Source organism: Arabidopsis lyrata (genome assembly GCF_000004255.2).
Source record: "Arabidopsis lyrata subsp. lyrata unplaced genomic scaffold ARALYscaffold_5, whole genome shotgun sequence".
In the NCBI taxonomy this organism is placed as follows: domain Eukaryota; kingdom Viridiplantae; phylum Streptophyta; class Magnoliopsida; order Brassicales; family Brassicaceae; genus Arabidopsis; species Arabidopsis lyrata.
Window position 1 is genome coordinate 11490629 of NW_003302551.1, and position 18186 is coordinate 11508814.

Sequence of the window (18186 nt, forward strand, 5' to 3'; positions counted from 1 at the left end):
AAATAAAGATCGTAACTGTCCCAAGAGGTATGATTCAAACCGATTTATTGAAAACCGATTCAAGGAGGATGACTGACATCAGAGGATATAGGGGTAGGCAAAATATCTGTTAGATTCGCTTCGATTTGTTTTTCGGTTTTATTTGATTCGAAAAAATCCGGATATCCATAGTTTTACGAAGCAAATCAAAGACTAAAAATTGATATTCGTTAAAAGTAGAGCAAATAACAAATACTAAAATTTAAATAATTACATATATACAAACCATTACATTGTATGTATCCTTAAGAATGTTTTTAGAAAAGGAAAATAGAAATTAGAGCAACGACAAGAAGCAACACATGTAATTCTTAGTTTCTCGAGTCGAACCACATTCGAAGACCATCTTCTAGCTTGCTTGGGTCTAGAAGCCGGATAGAGGAAATCTTATTGCGCACCAGACCGTCTAGAAACTTGATTAAATGTTCAGGTCTGTAACAGACCTTAACATTTAATAGAGTGAATAGAGTGAGCTGATGCTTGGAAGACAAGTCTCATGATAAACCTGTGTGTTCCTTTGAAAGTGGAATCGTATCGAAGTAATAGGATCTCCATCAAAGACTTGCAAAGAAAAGTTTATACTTTACACACTGAATCGTAAAATTATAACCCCACAATATGTTAATTTGGTATCGAACTCTTAAGAATTGGAGAAGAAGAATATGTTCTAGACCACTGCACGTCCACTAGATTCAATTTGGGATAGCAACACTCAGTTTGGAACTCGAAAAGGTCAGTAAGTCTCACCAAACAGAGCATGTCTGTACTCTAGTATTTTTAGAGTAGAAGGGTGTCAAACTAATGTTGAATGAGATGGTTTAAGGATTTCAAGTTTCGAAAGGCAAAACAAAGAAAGCGATTCACAAGGTTTAAGATTTAAATGAAACTGTGATATATAAATGAATTCAATGTTTCAGAGACATTAAAAAGTGTTGAAGAATGACTTAAACAAGAGCCATCTATGTTACTGTCAGAGCACTCTAAAGTTGAGTTCTTATTTACTGAGGAAGAAGAAAAACTAGATACTATGCTTCGAGCCAAAGCAAGAAAACGTGTTATTCTTCAATAGCTTTTTATGCCCATTTCTTCCCTATCTTTGATGCTGAACGCATAAGTGGAGGCGTGTCTTGGCATTTCTTGTACCAGTTACCCTAACACCTACAAAAGCAAATCTTAGTTATTGATTTTGTTCAGATGGAAAAAGCTTAAAGCGAGACGTGAACTTTATGGTAAGATCTTTCTTGTCCTGGTGGCATTACACCTGTGAGTGACGGCCGTCGCATAGTCTTAGCGTTGCTTGTGTCAGGGGACTTTATATGACTGAAATTATTTGCAACTCCAAGTGGTGACCAGGGATCTTCAGGAATGTTTTCTTTCCTGTAGTAACAAAACGTTTTCAATTCTGTACTTTGGAAATCATCAAAAGCCAAAAATTAATAATAATCCAACTCTTTTAAAGACATATCTGTTGAGATAACAACTTGATCTTCTCAAGTAATACCAAAGCTCTAAGTGTAACTAATGAAGAAAGCTAAATTTGATTGTTTTTCTGAGCATAGTGACGTAATGCGTGAGACTTGTCACTTGTGCTTACTTTACTTACGTCCAGGTCACGGTTCTAGCAGAAGGTGAAAAACCAAGTGGGATCACTCCGTTGGCAGTGAATATTGCTGACAAAAATTTAAGAACACAAATTTCAGAAACAAATCGAAATCAATCTTCAACGGAATCAATCTTCTAATCCACCAATAAAAGAACATAAATTTCATAGACAAATCGAAATCTATGAGGGATTTGAGGGATGCAGAATCATTAATAGAAACAGAGCTATATGAGGGATGGTACCGCCAAAAGAGTTATCGGAGAGATTAAGCCATTTGAGAAACGAAAGATTACCAATAGATGGTGATATCACGCCGCCTAATTGGAATCCTCCAAGGTCCATACCGGTAACTCTTTTGTGTTTGCGGCCACATGTAACGCCATTCCATTTGCAGAGAGGAAATGAGTTGTTCCATGAGGACATGACATCTCTTTTGCCTTCAGAAACTTGAGACTTGAACACCAGCAACGCATGCCTATCAGTTTCATCCGTAAAACGATATGCTTCATCAAGTAGCATGAGAGGACCGAAAAAAGCAAGTAAAAGAAAGAATCTCATATTTTTCTTGAAAGTGAGTATAATGGAGGAACAAAATATGCAAACTATGGTGGTAGTAATGCAACTTATATAGAGGATAAACATAGAAAAAGATGCAAGACTTTTGCTAAAATGAAGTCAAGTCAAGTAGTCCACTTTCTCAATAGCAAAACCATTTCACTACTCTTTAAAATATCGACCAATTAACAACCAGTTTCATGTTTCCAAATAGTTATTTGCTTTAACATTGTAGTTTTTCAAAGAGTAATCAATTTGCTCTTTTGAAATTTCGAAGGGAGGACCTTCCATTAATTAACATTCCATTTGCATTTAACATCGTAAAATTTCAAAGAGTAATCAAACGTTAATGTTCTTTTGACCATTAACCGTATCTGTTTGATCAGTTTACTCACAGTTTGAGCATTAACCGTATCTGTTTTGATCAGTTTTTTTTTTTTCTTTCTGGAATTCGAGGCATTTAATTTGTAGAAGATATGATGATCAGAACCGTAATAAATAAAAAGTTCAAATATTAAGAAACTTTTTTGCAAATGCGCTTCTAAAGTGTTTCTATGCAACTTTTTTGCCTGAACTTTTGGCAATGAACACAAACTAGACACACCTTACATTTTTTTGTAATGTGGTTATATGCGAAGCATAGGTATTTTGAAATATATATATATATTTGGTAAATGAAGTATACACTTGTAAATACATAAATTGATATAATATTATAAAAAAAATTATCTTTGGTTTTCTCAATAAAATAAAATATCAGTTACTACTAAAATAACATATTGTATGTATAATATTTGTATATTTTATTAGTTTTAAATTTTACATCCAAAATAAAAATATTAATTTTTCATTGCTTAATATTAATTTTCTTTTCATTTTTTTATTTTTTCAGTTGAAATTTCTGATTAATTTTTTTTTCCTTTTTTATTTATATTTATTTAAATACTAAAATTTTATTAAAATATAGAAAAATATAACATACGCTAACTTAACATTAAGTCGACGGTGTTAAATGAATATTATTTAAAATTAAGTTGGAGTATCACTAATGGAAATTTTTTATTAACTAGTTGGTGTATTAATTTCAAAGTCCAAATATTGTATTTTAAATCGAAAAAAATATTTATGATTTTAATAGAATTTTTCTCTAAAAGAGAAATTGACTTATCACAAAGATAGAAAGAGTCTACATGTAGATATGTTATTTGGTATCGAACTCGAGATTGGAGAAGAAATAACAAGATAAGGAAAGAAAGAAAACGCAAACCCTGAGAAAGATCACTGAGAAGAGACTAAAAATAAATGAAATAAGCAATTGTATTACCTAATGCAAAGTAATCCTCAAGGAGATAGTAGCACAGTTGGTGTATTAATTTCAAGTTCGATCCTCCCCTACACTTTTGGGTAAATTTTGTTTTGTTACATGTTCAAAGAAAAAATCTCTGACCGAGGTAAAAATTAATCATGGGTCCGCCACTACCTGAGGCTATTGTTATCAATAGGCACTTGAAATGATTTATCTATATATTGTTGTAAATAGTCTTTCTTCTCTAGTCATGTGGTTTGCTCTTGTGCTTGCCTCGCTTGACGTTGTTTGGTCCAAAAGTCTTTCTCAAGATGCCTAGATCTTCAACAAGCAAAGCACCCTCTTCTTGGTCTGAATTTCTTGGAGAAGAACTGAGTCTCTTATCTAATCTCTCCGATAACTCTAGGAACACCAAGATCCAACAGATCTGCTACCATAGTCGCTTAACAAGGTTTAGCCACTTTGTGTTTGCTTAAACTCTCTTAGATAAGATTCATTATACATGATATACTTACATATATGTATGCTTCTTACTTTTAACCTATGGTTTTGTAATCTAACCAACCAATTAACACTTATGGGATAAAGAGATTAGAGGCCCAAACTCATATAATGCATTATACTAAACCATTTTTCTTCTCTCTTAATGACAAGAAAAATCTTCCTCTCTCTTGTTCATTACTCTTCTCGTCTTCATTACTCTTTTCTCAATCTCGGTTCATGTTTACCAATTTGATGATTAATCGAAGATTGGATTCCAACAAGATAGAGCAGAACGAAAAATCCAGCACCAAAACAAAAATCAAGAACATCAGAGTTAGTCCTCTTTAAGAGAAAGAACATAAAGACACTCATAAAACTAAATGAACTATAAATTTTTTAAGAAGCCATAATTTAAGGACCAACATACCTAAACATGGACTTGATAGGGCAGAGAATAGAGGCAAATTAATAGCCAAGTTTGCACAGTAATAATAAATCAATATAACAAAACTATGGCTTGATGATGATGATGATGATGATGATGATGAGAATGATCATATGATTTGCATCTTGAGCTTGGTATGAAGCTGTGGGAAGTTCAACAAATCCTCTCTGAATTGCACCTTTCTAGCTGATCCCATCAAACTGATCTTCATATGTGCAACGAAACAGACCCTGAAGTATTAATATGCAAGTCATGTGATCATGATCATCGTCATCATCACATCATCATTAACATGATATTTGAGCTCTATCACTAATAACACATATCAAGAACCTGTATACCAAAACTATGTAAAATACAACATGTATCACTTGAAGAAATTGGAATATTCCAACAACCTAGATAAAGCTCAAAATTGACCCCACAAAACCTAAGATGATGAGATGTTTCACACGGACAAATAGATACAGTTTCCATATTGGGAAAATTACAATAGAAGGCAAACAATAGAAGGGTAAAGGTCAAAGCCTTAAGGTTTAGTTTTGAGTTTTTTCTTTTTGTTTTGGTTTCTTGATTCTTTAGGTTGTATATAAGGTGGAGGATAAAGGATCTTATCAATAACTGGATAGGTTAGCTTCACTAAACTAATCAGCTATTGGTTATTACCAGATAAGGAATCGTGTAAAGCCGCCACGCGGGAAAATTTGTAATTTTCATTTTTAGGTAATTTTTAGTTTTTTTTATTTATATATAATTTGATTTTGTTAATAATAAAGAGTACAATTTACATTTGTAAGATAAAGTTCAAATAATAGACAAATAAAAATCTATATTGGTTTGCTTTTTTGGTTGCTTTTAGAAGCCTTTCAATTTAACATTAGGTAGAAATTAACTGGCATAGCTCCATTGTATCCTATGTTTACTTTGTTTGCTCGATGCCAAATAAATTTTGGTGTAGTTTGATTTTGTGGATCAAATTTTTGACGGTCTTGGAACCCGTGGCCAAAATTTGGACCACATGAAAAATCAAGACTGAGCTAACAACCCAAAACCTGTTTTTATGTTTCTTGTGAAAGAAGCAACATCTCTCCAAGAGGGAAAAATACTTCAAATCTGATTCATACAAATCATACAAGTACTTGGGAGAAAATTTGGTATAAATTGAATATTGCTTACTCTAAGACTTCTATTGATAACCACTTTTTAGGAATAGAATAAAGGGCGAATATCATTTTCCAATTTTTTTCCTCAAAATGATTACCATTTAGAAGGAATTTTTACTCAAAGTAGATCCCACATCATTCCTCAATAATCTTCTTTTTATGATAAACCATAAAACAAAATTATTGTTCAACAAATTTGAAGAGGAACAAAAAGGAAAAAAATCTCAAAGTCATTTTTTATTTAGTAAATAATTGAAATTGGTTTGTATGATAAAATTTACATTTAATTAGAGGAAAAATTCAATATTTTATCAACTATTTAAAGGTAAAGAGTTTGGTAGAAAACATTATAATAAATTAAGAATACATTTTTTTGATTGATAACAAGTGAATTCATATTAATTTTAAAAATCAAACTAATATTACAAATTTTATTTAGATTAATTTTGATAAATACATCTTTGAGAAATTGTCTCTTACAGCCCCAAATCAAGTTTTTCGGACAAGAATAGCATTCAAAAATTTATTGGACAAAAATAGCACTTTATTTTTTATTTATTAAATTAATAAATAATTACAAAAAATCACAAATTAATCACTAATATTTTCCGGCAAAAAAAATCCCGTCAAAATTTTCCCGCCAAAAAAATTTCCGTCAAAATTTCCCGCCAAAATATTTGCCGCTGCCGGAAAAAAAAAGTATCTTCAAAATTTTCCCGACAAAAAAATTCCGTCCGACTTTTCCCGCCAAAAAAAAATCCAAGAAATTCAGGAAGGATTCCACGAAATTTAGGAAGGATTTCACGTAATTTAGGAAGGCTTTCACGAATCGTGAAACCCTTCCTGAATTACGTGGAATCCTTCCTAAAATTCATGAATTCATGAAATCCTTCCTAAATTACGTGAAATCCTTCCTGAATTTCGTTGAATCCTTCCTAAATTTCGTGGATTTTTTTGGCGGGAAAATTTTGACGGAATTTTTTTTTCCGGGAAATGTTGAAAAAAAAATTTGGCGGGAAAATTTCGAAAAAAAAAATTTGGCGGGAAAATATTTTTACGTCGCGATAATTTTTTGGCGGGAAATTTCCAATTTTATTTATTTATTTATTTTAATTAAACTAATTACTAATATTTAATAATTAATTAAAGTTTATAGTGCTATTTGTGGTATTTTTCAAATGTAGTGCTATTTTTGGAAGAAAAACTTATTTTAGTGCTATTTTTGTCAATCTCCCTAAATCTTTTAATAAAAGTTTAATTTATATTAACTTCATAACTTGTCCCTTCGAGGACATCCAAGAAAAAATTAACTTCATAACTTCATAAACTAAAATGAATTTAGTATTAAAATTTGATTTAATATATTTCTAATTAATTTTTAACAACGCAGTCATTATTGTTACATACTAGATTCAAACACAATCATATCCATATCCCGAAAACTACAAAAATCACAAAGCCCTGTCTTTTCCGATACACTATTAACTTCTATGGTAAGAGTACGAAATAAGCCAACACAAAAATAAACAATAATTGTTCAAGTCATAGCTTAAGGACCAAGATACCTAAACATAAATCATAAATAGTTAAAACATAAAGACCTTATCAATTGAGTTTAATTTGAAGAAATAGAACAACACATGGATGATGATGATGATGATGACGACGATGATGATCAAATGACTTGCATCTTGAGCTTGGATGATGATGATGATGAATGTTGATGATCAGATGATTTGCATCTTGAGCTAGGATGAAGCTGAGGGAAGCTTAAACAAATCCTCTGTGAGTTGCACCTTTTTGGAGTCAACAATTGTCTCTGAAAAGTTAACATGCACCAGTTGAAGACACTCCCTTTTCAGTAAGAAATGGCTAATGTGTTTCATCTCGTTGTCACTTCCTTGACACTGTATGATACGCAACATGTTTACTTTGTTACTCGGGGAATGCGGATTTCATCAAACTCATCTTCATCTGTGCAACAATACACAGGGGCGGACCCAAGATATTTTATTACCCGGGTCAAATTGCTATAACATTATATCATTAAACCAAATTGTGCTAGATTTAAATATACATAACCTATGCTATTAACAAGAAATTTTGAAATTTAAGGAGGTCAGTTGACCCTCCTTTGATACACATAGGTCCGCTACTGACAATACAGACCCTGAAGTATTGAGAGGAGAGACTACTTTAATGTCATGCCACATTCATATAGATAAAGTAAGATTTTACTTCTTACCTCGAGAAACAAAGTTGTTAGGTTTGGAGAATTCTCTAGCAGAAGTGGAAGAAACACTTTCCAAACTCGTTCAGTGTTACCCAAGAAAACTAAATCAAGGAGGTTCTTGAACACAGGGAGTCCGCCTTTGCAGCATTGCAAAATCACCTGAAACACACAAAGAATGTTATCATGTTTTCTAACCGAAAGATTATGAGACTTTACACAAATGAAACTGACCTCAGCAGCAGAAGAAGTCAAGTGAAGGATCTTGACGTTGCGTATCCCATAGATGAGATTGGTAACATTTGGGCCAAATGGCTCACCACATTTGACATTTTCTAAGAAATGAAGATCCAATGTAGCTTTGATAAGTGAATCCAAATTACAATGTCGTCGATACCTATGCCGAGCATAAGTAGAGTAGAAGAGGGAGACAAGACTTGGTGTGTCAAGTGCAACAGCGCGAAACCAATCAACATCATGAGCACATGTATAGACGATGGTGAGTCTCCTAATGGTTTTGCTGGAAACAACGTTTGGCAATCCTGGAAAAGACTTTTGGTCGATGGTTAAGTCCTCAAGTGCAGGGCAACCAGCAAGAAACACATCAGAGAACTCTCTTTTATCAAACCAAACTGAATCAAGGAAGAGAGTTTTAAGTACTGCAGGAAGAGACGTAACAGAAGGAACACGAACGATGCTGATTTCTGTTCCCAATGTCAGCTTCGCCATCGTTTTGCTGACGAATACATTAGAAGGGAAATGACACCGCATAACATCTGTTAAGCGTAGATGAAGCTCAGAGACACCGTGTTCCAGGGCGTTATTTATCCAGTGGTCAACATGAACCTCATCATGTCTATCTCCACATTTAAGTGAGAACTTGTTGATAGGTGCACCGCCTTGCAAAGCCAATGTTTTATCGACAAAAGACCGGAAACTCTCTTGAATGTCGTCCATGTCCTGTTCACCCACTTCTGGGTGGAAAAAGTTTGAGTCGTCAAAGTCCAGATTAGGCCCGACTGCAGCAAAAAATGTCCTCCACCTCTTGGCGAGGACAGAGGTTGAAGCAGCTGGTTTTGATGGAAGGAAGGACAAGATTTTGACAAGCAGTTCATCTGGAAGACAATTCAATGAAGCCATAGAGACAGAACCAAACCCTAGTGGCACCTGAAACATGAAATTTCAGCCACAAGCATGTTGGAAACTTTGAAGAAATTGGAAAATTCCGACAACCTAGACAAAGCTCAAAATTGCCACCACAAAACCTCAGATGATAAGATGCTTTCCATAGACAGTTAAAAGATTAAAAAGAGAGAGAGAGAGTTCAAGACAGTATACCAAGTTAAAGGTCAAAACTTTAAGGTTCAATGTAAACCCTAAAAGCCTAAAGGTTCAAGCTTTCTCTCCATGAGATATGAAAATCATTTATCAAATTGATAAATACATGAGAATCATTCACTCAAGGAATATACAAGACTTACACAGGATCAACAACTTCTTCTTCTCAATTTTCCATTTCTAAACGTTCAGTTTGGTGTTTTTTTTTTCTTTTGGTGGAGGAGGATAATGTCTAAATGGATTTGTTAGCTTCACTAAACTAATCAGCTATTGGTAGTTGTTACTAGCTAAGTATCCTCTAAATGTCCCCACGCGGGAAATGTTGCATTTTCTTTTGTTGTAGGTAATTTTAGTGTTTAATTTATATATAATTGAAATGTATTAATCATAAAGATTGAAATTTACAGTTCTAAGATATAGTTCAAATAATATATAGAAAAAAAAAATCTATAACGATTTGGTGTTCTTTTGTTGCTAGCTGTTAAGCCTTTACATACATTAAGTAGACTTAATTGGCATAACTCTATCGTACCCTATGTTTAATTTTCTTTGCTTGATGCAGAAGAAATTTTGTTGTTTTTGTGGAACTAATTACCGATAGGTCAGGGAGCCCGGTTAGCTGGACCAAAAGCTGTGCCTCAGGAGACATCAAGAAGTGGACTAACAGCCCAAAACATGTTGTGTGTGTTTCTGTTCCTTGTGAAAGAAGCAACAGCATTCCAAGAGATTTAAATCTAATTCATTCAAGGACTATGGAGACGTTGGAGCTAATAAGTACAATTTCAAAGGGTTCACAGTACTCGGTCATTATTAATTTATAGAGTTTTTACTTTATACTCAAAAAGGTTAAGCCTATACGCTGCAAAACTGTGCCTTGAATCATTATATGTTCATAAAATCATCATAATATGAACTACCTACTTAAATATATCCACCATTGTTCCTAAGAGGATAATCTCTTTAGCATGTAATCCACCATTGTTCCTAAGAGGATAATCTCTTTAAACAAAACAAGTGGAAATGAAGTTATGCATGAACAAGTTTGGTATAAAATGATTGTTGTTTATTACTCTAAAGACTTCTAAGAATTTTATTGATGACCACTTTTTAGGAATAGAATAAGGACAAATATCATATTCATACTTGTTCCTCAAAATGTTTACCATTTAGAAGGAATGTTTACTCAAAGTAGACCCCACATAATTCTGCAATAATCTTCTTTTTATGATGAACCAAGAACCATAAAACAAAATTATTGGTCAACGAATTTGAAGAGGAACAAAAAGGAAAAAATCTTTAAATCTTTTCTTCTTTAGTAAATCTTTTAAATTGGTTTGTATGATAAAACTTACATTTAATTAGAGGACAAATTCAGTATTTTATAATATATTTCATTCCTAAAATTTGATATACAAAATTTTGGTCCAAAAAATTATAATTACAATTTTTTATTGATAACAAGTGAATTCATATTAATTTTTAAAAATCAAACTACTATTACTAGATTTTTTAATTAATATTAATAATCAAATTCGTAACTTGTCCCTGCGGGGACTTCCGATAAAAAATTAACTTCATAATCTAAAATGAATTTAGTGTTATAATTTGATTGATTATATTTCTAATTAAATTTTAAAAATGCAGTCATTGTAATATAGATTCAGACACAATCATATCAAATCAGACAAGAATTTTATGTTCATTGGTCTATAGATTCTAACTCTTGTCCATATCCGAAAAACTACAAAAATCACAAAGCCCTGTCTTTTCCAAAACTAGTAACTTCTATGGTAAGAGTACGAAAAAGCCAACACAAAAGAATAATCAAAGCACATCATAGTTGTTCCCGTTTTGCCGGAGAATATAATATCACGAATACTATTCTTTATACCAAAGAAACATAAAAGAAACATTAATTGTTCAAGAAGCCATAGTTTCAAGATCAAAATACCTAAACAGTAAACATAAACCATAAATAGTTATAACATAAAGACCTTATACTAATTTGAGTTTTGAAGAAATAGAACAAACACATGGATGATGATGATGATGATGATGATGATGATGATGATGATGAATGATGATGATCAGATGATTTGCATCTTGAGCTTGGATGAAGCTGTGGGAAGCTTAAACAAATCCTCTGTGAGTTGAACCTTTTTGGAGTCAACAATTGTCTCTGAAAAGTTAACATGCACCAGCTGAAGACACTCCATTTTCAGTAAGAAATGGCTAATGTGTTTCAGCTCGATTTCACTTCCTTGACACTGTATGATACGCAACATGTTAACTTTGTTACTCCGGGGAATGCGGATTTCATCAAACTCATGTTCATCTGTGCAATGATACAGACCCTGAAGTATTGAGAGGAGAGACTACTTTAATGTCATGCCACATTCATATATAGCTAGGTAAAGTAATATTTTACTTCTTACCTCGAGAAACAGAGTTGTTAGGTTTGGAGAATGCTCTAGCAGAAGTGGAAGAAACACTTTCCAAACTCGTTCAGTGTTACCCAAAAACACTAAACCAAGGAGGTTTTCGAACACGGGGAGTCCGCCTTTGCAGCATTGCGAAATCACCTGAAACACACACACAAAGAATGTTATCATGTTTTCTAACCGAAAGATTATGAGACTCTACACAAAATGAAACTGACCTCAGTAGCAGAAAAAGTCAAATGAAGCATCTTGACATTGCGCACCGCAATCATGAGATCCGTCACATTCGGTTCAAAAGCCTCATCAAAAATTTCATTTTCTGAGAAATGAAGATCAAGTGTTGCTTTGACAAGCGAGTCTAAATTGCAATGTCGATACCTATGCCGAGCATAGGTAGAGTAGAAGAGGGTGAGAAGCTTTGGTGTGTCAAGCGCAACCGTGCGAAACCAATCAGCATCATTCGCACGTATATAGACGATGGAGAGTCTCTTAATGGTTTTGCTGGAAACAACGTTTGGCAATCCCGGAAAAGACTTTTGGTCTATGGTTAAGTCCTCAAGTGCAGGGCAACCAGCAAGAAGCACATTAGAGAAATTTTCTCTCTCAAACCAAACTGAATCAATGACGAGAATCTTAAGCACCGGAAGACACGTATCAGAAGGAAAACAGACGATGATGAGTTTTGTTCCCAAAGTAAGTTTAACCAATGTTTTGCTCCTGAAGACATTGAATGGGAAAAGACGTCGAGTCACAGATGTTAAGCATAGATGAAGCTCAGAGACACCGTGTTCCAGGGCGGTATTTATCCAGCGGTCAACACGAACATCGTCATGTACATTTCCACAAGTAAGTGAGAACTTGTTGATAGGGACACTGCCTTGGAAAGCCAATGTTCTATCTACAAAATCCCGGAAACTCTCTTGAATGTCGTCTCTATCCTGTTTACCCTCTTCCGGGTGCGAAAACATGGAATCGTCAAAGTCAAGATTGCGCCGGACAGCAAACAAAGTCCTCCACCTCTTGGAGAGAATAGAGGTTGATGCAGCTTGTTTCGTTTCCAGGGACGACAAGATCTTGACAAGAAGCTCATCTGGAAGACAATTCAGTGAATTCGTAGAGACAGAACTCATCCCTAGTGGCACCTGAAACATGAAATTTGAGCTCAAGCACTAATTAACACAATGCAAGAACCAAGAATATACCACAAGTATGTACAAGACTTTGAAGAAATTGGAACATTCCGACAACCTATACATCCAATTGCTTCTTCTTAAACAAATAGATCCCAATTTCCATATTAAATATACTACAAAAGAGAGAGTTTAAGACAAAGCTAAAGGTCAAAGCTTTAAGGTTCAATTAACACCAAGGCCCTAAAGGTTAAAGCTTTCTCTCCACGAGACATGAAAACTTCATTCACCAAATTGATAAATACATGAAAATCATTCACTTAGTGAATATAGAAGACTTACAGGAACAACTTCTTCTCCATTTTCCATTTGTTTTTTTTTTTTATCTCTTTTGGTCTTTTTTGTCTCTTGATCAGTGTTTAGGTTGTTTATAAGGTGGATGAGAGGATAATGGAGCTTATCGTTAAATGGATAGGTTAGCTTCACTAAACTGATCATCTATTGGTTACTATTGGGTAACTATTCGTGTAATGCCGCCACGCGGGAAATTTGTATTTTCTTCTATTTTTAGGTAATTTATAGTATTTTAATTTATTTATATAAAGAAAGATTGTATTAATAATAAAGATTACAATTTACACTTGTAAGATACAGTTCAAATCATAGATAGAGAAAAATCAATAATGGTTTGCTTTTTTTGTTGCTCTTATAAGTTTTTAACATTTAACATTAGGTAGAGAATTAATTGTCGTCATAGGTCTATTTGTATCATGGTCTTTGCTTGAAACAGAAGAAATTTGGGTGTTTTCGTGGATCTAGTTGTCGACGGGTCAAGTAACCGTTAGCTGGACCAAAAGTTGGGCCGCAGGGGACAATCAAAAAGTGGGCTAACAGCCCAAAACATGTTTTGTGTGTTTCTGTTCCTTGTGAAAGAAGCAACAGCATTCCACGAGGGAAAGGACTTTAAATCTGATTCATACAAGGACTAGGGAGACGTTGGAGCTAATAAATACAAGTTCAGAGATGAAGACTATATCTTATAAAAAATGGATCTTCACATCATCAACAAACTCAGGGATTCACTTTGTCAACCCTGTTTTGCAAAACCTGAAGAACATTTTCTGTACTATCTATTTAATGGTTGAGATATGACTGTTTCTGGCAAGAGTCATTTGTTTCCCATCTCAAGATCCAAATTTTCTCATCAACAAACCGAACAGTTTCCAAACTCTTCTCTCGGAACATCTTTAGAATGAGATGGCAAGCGAGGAGTTGCAAAAGGAGAAAAAATTTGGTCTCGGAGATACCGGCACAAAAAAAATAGGATGATGGAATCAATTTTGAGCAAACACACACTCATCAAACTAAAGAGGCGGATTTAACATTTGTTTCCCTCTGTGAAACTCAAAGACTTTTGGCAGCGGTGACATAGAGGACGAAGCAAACAAAAATCAAGAACATCACCAATACTGTTCCCGTTTTGCTGGAGAATATAATATCACCAATACTACAATTGTTCAAGAAGCCAATAACTTAAGGACCAAAATACCTCATAAACCCCTAAACATGGACTAGGCAGGGTATATAGTAGATGCAATATTACATCATAAATCACTAAAACAAAGAAAAAAGAAACACTTACAATTTGATTTTTTGCCGAAAAATACCTTAGTTAGGGATGATGATCACATGACTTGTATCTTGAGCTTAGATGATGCTCTAGGAAGCTTCAACAGATCCTCTGTGAGTTGTATCTTTTTAGAGTCATTGATTGCAGCTGCAGCATAAACTTTCAATACTTCAAGACACTCCATTTTCAGTAAAAAATGGCTAATTTGTTTCAGCTCCTTTGCACTTCCTTCATACTGCATGATACTCAGCATCTTTACTTGGTTCTTTGGGGTAATGCGAATCCCCACAAAGCAATATCTATATGTCCAATGATCCAGAGCCTGAAGTATAAAGAGGAGAGACTATTTTAATTTCATGCCACAGTCATACATATAAAGTAAGATTTTAAATCATACCGAGAGAACCAGAGTTTTTAGATTTGGAGAATTCTCAAGCAGGAGTGGCAGTAGCACTTTCCAACCTTGGCCTATGTTACCCAAAAACACTAAATCAACGAGGTTTTCGAACACTGGTAGTCCACCTTTGCAGCATACCGAAATCACCTGAAACACACACACACACAAAGAATGTTATCATGTTTCTAACCAAAAGATGATGAGACCATACAAAGAAACTGACCTCAACAGAAGAAAAAGTCAAGTGAAGGGTCTTGACGTTGTGTATCCCATTGATGAGCTCCGTCACATCGGCATCAATCACCCCCTCACCTTCTAACATACGAAGGTCCAGCGTAGCTTTGGCAAGTGAATCCAAATTACAATGTGAATACCAAGGCCGAGCATAACAAGAGTAGTAGAGGTCGACAACATTTGGAGTGTCAAGTGCATAAATGCTACAAAATTCAACATAATCAGCATAGTTATAGGAAATGGAGAGTCTCTTAATGGTTTTGCTGGATATGACGCCTGTCATTCCTGGAAATGAATCATTGTGCTGTATGGTTAAGTCCTCAAGTGCAGGGCAACCAGCGAGAAACACACCAGAGAACTCTTCAATGTCACACCAAATCGAATCAAGAAAGAGAACCTTGAGTGCTGGGAGAGACGTATCAGAAGGAAAACTGTGGATGCTGAGTTTTGTTCCCAACGTCAGCTTAACCAGTGTTGTGCTGCTGAAGATATTGGATGGGAAAAGATGTCTAGTCACAGATGATAAGCATAGATGAAGCTCAGAGACACCGAGTTCCAGGGCATTACTTATCCAGCGATCAACATGAACATCGTCAGGTTCATCGTCATGTTCATTTCCACATTTAAGTGAGCACTTGTTGATAGGGGCACCGCCTTGCAAAGCCAATGTTCTATCCACAAAAGACCGGAAACTCTCTTGAATGTCGTCCCTATCCTGTTTACCCTCTTCTGGGTGCCAAAAGATGGAGTCGTCAAAATCAAGGTCATGCCGGAAAGCAAACAGAGTCCTCCACCTCTTGGAGAAAACAGATGTTGAAGCAGCTTGTTTAGTGGGAAGCAATGACAATATTTGGACAAGAAGCTCGTCTGGAAGACGATTCATTGAAGCTACACAACATGTATTCAACTTTTTGGAACCCATAGAGACAGACCCCATCCCTAATGGTACCTGAAACATGAAATTTGAACTCCACTAATTCACACATTGCAGCCAACAATATACCACAACCACCACAAGCATGTAAAGTACAAAACTTTGAATAAATTGGAACATTCCGACAACGTAGACAAAGCTCAAAATTGCCTCAGAGATGCTTTCCACAGAGCCACCGAGAGAGGCAAAGTGACTAATCGAACTAACAAAGCTAAAGGTCAAAGCTTTAAACCCTAAAAGCCCTAAAGGTTCAAGCTTTCTTTCCAGGAAACAGGAAATTCATTCACCAAATTGAAAACGAAATCAAAGGATACACTAAACTTACACGATCAATCAAGCTTCAATTTTGAGCTTTTGTTTTGGTCTCTTTGCTCCGTCGACTTTAGTAAGGTTTTCTTTCGTGACCCAAATGGGAATTTTTTTTGTTTGTTTTAATAACCCACCAAAGACCCAAATACATCTATTTTATATATCAACTTCAAAAATGGTTCTTTGTTCTGTTTTAGTGTAATTTAGTTAGAGAATTGTTTGACTTATTTTAATAATACAGAGCTCCCGCGAAAATCATCTTGAGGATCAACTGTAACAGTATAGTTTTCTGAGTATAGCTTTAGTAGTCCTTTGTTTGTTACAATGCCTCTGAAAAGTAAAAAAAAGATTCTATACTATTGACAAATGCACAAAACGAAGAAAGATTTACACATAGATAGTTACAAGACATCTACATATATTCAAACACAAACATATCAAATCAGACAAGAATTATACTCTTTTTGTTCTATTGATCCTAGCTCTTGTTATTTACTTTGATCGTGTATACCCATATCCAAAAAAAACCACCAAGATCGCCCGGCTTTTTCGAAACTCTATCACCTTTGATGGAAGAGTCTTCAAAGCTTTTACCTTGGGAGAAAAACTGCGGCAAATTCTTGAAACCGAAGAGGGACAAAGAACACGGAACAGTTTGCTGAGCAGAAAGAGATCGTCTTCTTCTTCAAATGGCCAGCTTCTGTTCTTGGGCCCTTTTCCTCTTAAAACGAAGCAATCTCGTTTCTGTTGGTTTTCCCGGGAAAGGGAGGAACTTTCTGCTGGTTTTCCCGGGAAACGAAAGAAACTTCCTCAAGGGAATGCCTCAGGTAAGGAAAAAGAACTTTCTCTGTGATTGGCTTTAGGAGAATAGGGGATGATAAATGTTTTTGAATGAAGATTATCCGAAAAAGGAGAAGCTTTTACGGTGTTTGGAATGGCGGGAGGAACGAGGGAGTGCGTGGTCAGCGGCAGCAGATCTAGGAGTGCTGGACACTGAGTTCTGGACTGTATCATTCTTGGCATCAGAGGCTCGTGGAAGAAGAAATTTACAGCCGAGCTTGACCAGACGAGGCGAGCCCATTGAGCTAGAGGGCTTGCTCACTCTCTTCTTCATCTCCTGCTTGATACTCTGAAACTCCTCTTCTAATTCTCCAACCCGTGACCTCATTTTCTGCATATCAACTTTTAAAACCTGGTTTTGACGCACAACGGTCACCCAACCATCTCGCTGAACTATCTCCTGTCCAGTTCTTCTACCAGGGATAGTCAGTGCATGAGCTGTTTCGGTGTTTGCAACATTGAGACCGCCTGCAAGAGCGGTTCTTAGATGCATTTGTTCAAAGAAGAGGACTTGAAGAACAACTCTGAGTGGTAACCTATCGTTATGGGAAGCATGAGCGCAAGCGTCTATAGAGAGTCTTTGATAGTCCATGATGTTGCAGAGTTGTTCCTTGTCTTTATCTGATAGCCATGGATGCTCCTGACAAGTTCAGATTCATATTCAATATTGGATCTTTTTAAAGAAAAACATTTAAAGAATTGAGTATGATCCAACCTTGAAATAGATATCAAAAGCTCTGTATAGACCATCATACAAGGGTCTTGAAGATTCTGGAAGAGCTGCTGCAAGAGACCGCATCTTATCCGGTTTTAGATTTACATCGGAAGCAACCTCAGCCATGTAGCTATCGATCAGCTTCGCCACTTTTCTTAAAGGCGCCGAAGAAGGAGACGTCACTGGATCCAAAGATGGAGGAGAGAACTCAGGTAACTGTAAGGATGACAATGATGATACAAAATGACGGACTATTCGTTCTACACAATCTACATTGTACAACGTCTCTGAATCAGAATAGTTCAGAATCAGAAGATTCTCGAGCGTTGCGAGCTCCAACTGCATTCCTATTCTTTTCTCCAACTTCTTTACACAATTCCATCAACTCCTAAAA

At 35.2% G+C, this 18186-nt stretch overlaps 4 protein-coding genes and 1 pseudogene across 6 annotated transcripts in view; all 5 read right to left on the reverse strand.

Annotated features, from left to right (window-relative positions):
• Positions 1-907: 907 nt before the first annotated feature.
• Positions 908-2341, reverse strand: LOC9313434. 3 transcript variants are annotated; one of them, XR_002331669.1, is made up of 4 exons: positions 1936-2336; positions 1634-1709; positions 1301-1416; positions 908-1197 (listed from the first exon to the last, which is right to left on the reverse strand). XR_002331669.1 is itself a non-coding variant. In XM_021024191.1 (4 exons), exons 1-4 carry the CDS (start codon positions 2282-2284, stop codon positions 1130-1132), a joined length of 651 nt encoding a protein of 216 aa, XP_020879850.1. In that variant the 5' UTR covers positions 2285-2341; the 3' UTR covers positions 908-1129. The 3 variants fall into 3 exon arrangements, 2 of the variants coding, with proteins under 2 accessions (XP_020879850.1, XP_020879851.1); XM_021024191.1 differs by having other exon boundaries at positions 1643-1709; positions 1885-2341; XM_021024192.1 differs by having other exon boundaries at positions 1643-1709; positions 1936-2337.
• Positions 2342-7018: 4677 nt separating this feature from the next.
• On the reverse strand, positions 7019-9113 carry LOC9313435 (annotated as a pseudogene).
• A 1946-nt stretch (positions 9114-11059) lies between these two features.
• LOC9313436 (putative F-box/LRR-repeat protein At3g44810) lies at positions 11060-12868 on the reverse strand. Its single transcript, XM_021026434.1, has 3 exons — positions 11822-12868; positions 11598-11744; positions 11060-11516 (listed from the first exon to the last, which is right to left on the reverse strand). Exons 1-3 carry the CDS (start codon positions 12752-12754, stop codon positions 11250-11252), a joined length of 1347 nt encoding a protein of 448 aa, XP_020882093.1. The 5' UTR covers positions 12755-12868; the 3' UTR covers positions 11060-11249.
• A 1307-nt stretch (positions 12869-14175) lies between these two features.
• On the reverse strand, positions 14176-16364 carry LOC110228354 (putative F-box/LRR-repeat protein At3g44810). The gene is made up of 4 exons (XM_021025541.1): positions 16254-16364; positions 14984-15943; positions 14761-14907; positions 14176-14685 (listed from the first exon to the last, which is right to left on the reverse strand). Exons 2-4 carry the CDS (start codon positions 15929-15931, stop codon positions 14419-14421), a joined length of 1362 nt encoding a protein of 453 aa, XP_020881200.1. The 5' UTR covers positions 15932-15943; positions 16254-16364; the 3' UTR covers positions 14176-14418.
• Positions 16365-16501: 137 nt separating this feature from the next.
• Positions 16502-18186, reverse strand: part of LOC9313437 (BTB/POZ domain-containing protein At3g44820) — a 3492-nt gene continuing 1807 nt past the window's right edge. The window contains 2 exon segments of the mRNA XM_021025539.1: positions 16502-17717; positions 17793-18186. The exon segment at positions 17793-18186 is cut by the window's right edge and continues 797 nt beyond it. Of these exon segments, the coding sequence (XP_020881198.1) occupies positions 17136-17717; positions 17793-18186 (976 nt within the window). The 3' untranslated portion in view covers positions 16502-17135.

Excerpts from the sequence above, each read along its gene's own strand:
- LOC110228354 (XM_021025541.1), bottom strand. The coding sequence starts at position 15,931 with ATGGGGTCTGTCTCTATGGGTTCCAAAAAGTTGAATACATGTTGTGTA. Across the intron at positions 14,908-14,983 it reads TGACTTTTTCTTCTGTTGAG|GTGATTTCGGTATGCTGCAA; the intron begins GTCAGTTTCTTT and ends TGTGTGTTTCAG. Across the intron at positions 14,686-14,760 it reads TAAAAACTCTGGTTCTCTCG|GCTCTGGATCATTGGACATA; the intron begins GTATGATTTAAA and ends TTTATACTTCAG.
- LOC9313434 (XM_021024191.1), bottom strand. The coding sequence starts at position 2,284 with ATGTTTATCCTCTATATAAGTTGCATTACTACCACCATAGTTTGCATA. Across the intron at positions 1,417-1,642 it reads GCTAGAACCGTGACCTGGAC|GAAAGAAAACATTCCTGAAG; the intron begins GTAAGTAAAGTA and ends TTGTTACTACAG. Across the intron at positions 1,198-1,300 it reads GCGACGGCCGTCACTCACAG|GTGTTAGGGTAACTGGTACA; the intron begins GTGTAATGCCAC and ends TTGCTTTTGTAG.
- LOC9313436 (XM_021026434.1), bottom strand. The coding sequence starts at position 12,754 with ATGTTTCAGGTGCCACTAGGGATGAGTTCTGTCTCTACGAATTCACTG. Across the intron at positions 11,745-11,821 it reads TGACTTTTTCTGCTACTGAG|GTGATTTCGCAATGCTGCAA; the intron begins GTCAGTTTCATT and ends TGTGTGTTTCAG. Across the intron at positions 11,517-11,597 it reads TAACAACTCTGTTTCTCGAG|GGTCTGTATCATTGCACAGA; the intron begins GTAAGAAGTAAA and ends TCAATACTTCAG.